The 4,102-nt window shown below is 33.7% G+C and overlaps 1 protein-coding gene across 1 annotated transcript; it reads left to right on the forward strand.

The window, feature by feature from the left end:
• Positions 1–292: 292 nt before the first annotated feature.
• LOC133315538 (protein G1-like1) lies at positions 293–1,690 on the forward strand. The gene has a single exon (XM_061517178.1). It carries the CDS (start codon positions 801–803, stop codon positions 1,488–1,490), a length of 690 nt encoding a protein of 229 aa, XP_061373162.1. The 5' UTR covers positions 293–800; the 3' UTR covers positions 1,491–1,690.
• Positions 1,691–4,102: the final 2,412 nt, after the last annotated feature.

The following is a 4,102-nucleotide window of genomic DNA, read 5'->3' on the forward strand; positions in this document are numbered from 1 at the left end:
TAGAGGAAGAAAAAAGAAAAGGAAACAAAGGGTGATCAATGATTGAGGTAGACGTTTTGAAGTATTATTCAAAATGCCATCACTTGCTCTCTAATGCATGGACCCCTCTTTTGTCTCCCTATAGCTACTAAACTAGCCTACCTCTCCACATCCTCAACCTCAATTCTTCTATTCTTAATATCCCCCAAGTTTTTTTTATAAATTCCTCATTATCTTTCTATACTTACACTCCTCCTACATCTCAAACACTCCCACCCTGCTTCCCTTCTGTTATCCACTAGATTGAGTAAAGTCCTAGTTAACAAAGAGCAACAATTTCAACCTATTATATTCATCTCCTAGCTCACTAACACAATGGATCCATCCATGTTATCAAAATCACACCAAACTCCTATCTTCTTCCATTTGACCATATCTCATGAACTCTGAACTTTGAACTCTAAATCATTTTTTCAAAATCACCGACTTTTCCTTCTCCAAGCCAGCTAGCTAGCTTTAGACAAACCCCAACCAAACCCACCTGAACAACAACAGTGCCTTAATTACAAAAACCACATATTTATTTTTTTATATTATTCCTCGGTTCATAGATTACTCGAATAATCTGATTCAAATTGAGTAGTGTCAATAGACGACAAAATTATTCTTCTTACCAAATTTTAACACAGCTACTTTCAGAACCACTATATATCCCACCAGAATCCACCAAATATAGAACACATCTTCTACTCAACACAAACACATACATATATCTTGTACTCAACACATATATCACTTAACATCATCATAATAACTTCAACATGTCCGCCGCTGTGGCTGCCGCTGCCGCCGCCGCCGCCGTCTCTGGCTACCACAACTCCTCCAACAGTGAACACAAAGATCAGTTATTACCATTAACACCAAAACGATCAGTGCAAGTCACTGTCCCTTCACCTCCTTTGAGCAGGTACGAATCCCAAAAGAGACGTGACTGGAACACCTTTGTTCAGTACCTCAAAAACCACCGTCCACCATTAACTCTCTCACGTTGTAGTGGTGCACATGTTCTTGAGTTTCTTCGTTATTTGGACCAGTTTGGAAAAACTAAGGTTCACTCTGAAACATGCGCGTACTATGGGAATTCACATCCACCAGGTCCATGTCCATGTCCATTGAAGCAAGCATGGGGTAGCCTTGATGCTCTCATAGGTCGATTGCGTGCAGCTTTTGAAGAAAACGGTGGGACCCAAGAGATGAACCCTTTTGGTGCACGTGCCGTGAGACTCTACCTTAGGGAAGTTAGAGATGCTCAAGCCAAAGCTAGAGGCATAGCTTATGAGAAGAAGAAACGAAGAAAACAACAACAACAACAACAAAAGCAAAGTGGGTCGTCGTTAATGGAGGAACAAGTGAATGATTTAGGGTATGGTGGCTTTGTTCAGTTGTCCAATTCAAATAATGGGACAACTCCTAATAGAGTTGCTGATTCAGTTTCATATTTCTCATCTTAGTGCGTATAATTATGATGCATCCATGTGTGTGTTTGAGTGAAATGAAATGACAGGATTCTATGCATGATTGTTTAGTGTGGTAGGGCTCACAGATGCACCAAGTGTGGTCTTTATTAATAGCTTATCAGTGTTGTGTTTCTAATTATCAGTGGAATTTCGTTCCATGCTTTGGTCTTTGGGGTAAGGCAAAAGTTTATCGAATTCCAGTGTCCTTACATTATTGAACTTGCAAACTATATATATATATATATATATATATCGTAGAATAAATGTCAATTTGATTGCTAGTATTCTTCTACCCTTGTTTATTCATTTAGAAATGCTATTTCTTAGCTCAATTTTACATACCTATGTAAAACAAAAAATAAATTAATTAAAAGGCATAAAGATTTAATATCTACAAAAATAATAATAATAAGAATTGAAAGAATTTTTGTTAAGGAGAACTAATGCGAAAACTAGTAAGAAGGGATATCTAATTTTAAGGAATATAAAATGTTGAAATACAATGAAGGACAACATAAAACTCAATTGGGAATTGGATCCTCTCGTGCATTAATTTCATGTAATAATGTAATATGAAAGATCTCAATCATTCATTTGCATGTCAATGATCACAATTTTAATGAGGAAGTTCATAAATCAAGAAAGTAAAAATTATTACTCTAATTGTTGACTTATGATGTGTAAATGAACAGTTGACAACATATAAAATCAACAAATTAGAGGATCCATTCCGTTGTTATTTGTTTATACTGAATGACTAATAATGATAAAATAAGTTTTATGTTGGATCCCATAAAGCCAAGAAGAGATTTTCGTATGGTTATTGATTATTTGCTTTTAGATATGAGATTCGTGACCGACTATATACCAGTTGTAGAGATGTTTTACACTAGATCATGAAATTAATAAGAAATCTTTGATTAGTACTTGTTATTAAGTGGTGATTTTCTCCACCGAATAGGTAAAATTAATAAACTAAGTTGTATATGTAAAAAGATATATGAAGCTATGAAAATTTTGATAATAACTATTTTTTGGTTACTGAGTAGTTATTTATTCCTATTGAGTTACTATTACTATTATTATTAAGGTTTTTTAAAATGTGTTCTGGGTTCGTTAACCTAGTTAGGTCCATCAAGCTACCCTGGGTTCATTAACCCGGCTAGGCCCATAACTCATAATCCAAGTGTTGGCTCAAGATTTTCTTAGTCGGAATAACGTATATGACTAATATCTTAGGCTATGAGCCTGAATTACAAGACAAGGGTCCAAATCGTGAGTTTGAACCCACGATCATTTCTCATATTGCAATACTAAACCCATGATATAGGTAACCGCCACGATCATCATCCATCACTATTAGAACTTCTCCCTATTCATTAACGATAACCGCTTATGAGGATCAATATAAATACGAGAATAATACCAATAGAAGGGGATTTAGTTGGATTAGACTCACTTATTCATATCAAGCATATACACTTAACCGATAATTTTAACCTATGTTTGGTGTTCACACGGAACAAAATGTAATATAATTATCATTCTTTCTAAATAAATTTTGTGTAATCCTTCGTAATGAATTAAACACTAACTGTTCTTTGAAATTAAATATTCATTCATACTTTCCTAGTGGTGTTTTGCATTAGTTCTCCCTTTTGTTTTTGTTAAGGTGCGCATAATAATTAGGGCATTGACTAATGATTCAATTTAGAAATTATTGAATGAGAAACATAAATATTTAATATCTTCAAATTTAAAAATATTTAACTTTATTCTTCAATAATTAAATCATGCATTAGCGCATGATTAATGATTCAATTTAGAAATTATATGAGTAACAAAAATATTTAACAGTTTTTCTTAAAATGATTTAATGAAAGGTACGTAGTAGTAAAAGGTTCTTAACATGTGACAAAATTTTTACAAGATTTATTAAGTTAATGAGAGAGACTATCAACAAGAGATCGTAATTTAAAGTGGTAAGTAAGTTTTAGCTTAGTGATTGAGAAATATCATTATCTTGATCAGCGAATACTAGGTTCACACTGAAGCGTATGAGAAAAATTCAAGGCCTAAATATTTAAAATTGAAGAGAAATATCGAAATTTTCTCCCATGGTATTGTATATATGAATGGATAACATTTAATTATGAGCGAATTAATAGTTTGTGGTAATGAGAATCGGCCCCATCTGTTGAATGGTGGGGAGTATGTCTGGTTTTACTGTTTTTGTCTCTTTAATTTATGCTATTTTTGCAGCAGAATCAAACTTGAATGACCCGCACTAATGAAAAGCTTCCACTGCTTCATGGAGAAGCTAGTGAAGCTGACAGCAGCAAAAAAGTGGGTGTTGTTTACCATATACTTTCACATTCGACTTGTTTAAACGAATATAGATTAATTGAAGCGTGGATATTGCACGAGTTCTTTTTATTTTTTGGTTTATCTTTTCACCATAAAGTGGGAGGTGTTGAAGATCGAATTCGTGACTTTTTGGTCACTTCAGTTTTGATACCATATAAAAAACTATTTCAACTCAAAATCTTAAGATGTTAGATAAGACTACATTAATGATTTTATATTTCTGTAACACCACCAATCTA

The sequence above is a fragment of the Gastrolobium bilobum genome, unplaced genomic scaffold, assembly GCF_033153095.1.
Source record: "Gastrolobium bilobum isolate Gb01-03AN ecotype WA unplaced genomic scaffold, APGP_CSIRO_Gbil_v1 utg5429, whole genome shotgun sequence".
Lineage (NCBI taxonomy): Eukaryota > Viridiplantae > Streptophyta > Magnoliopsida > Fabales > Fabaceae > Gastrolobium > Gastrolobium bilobum.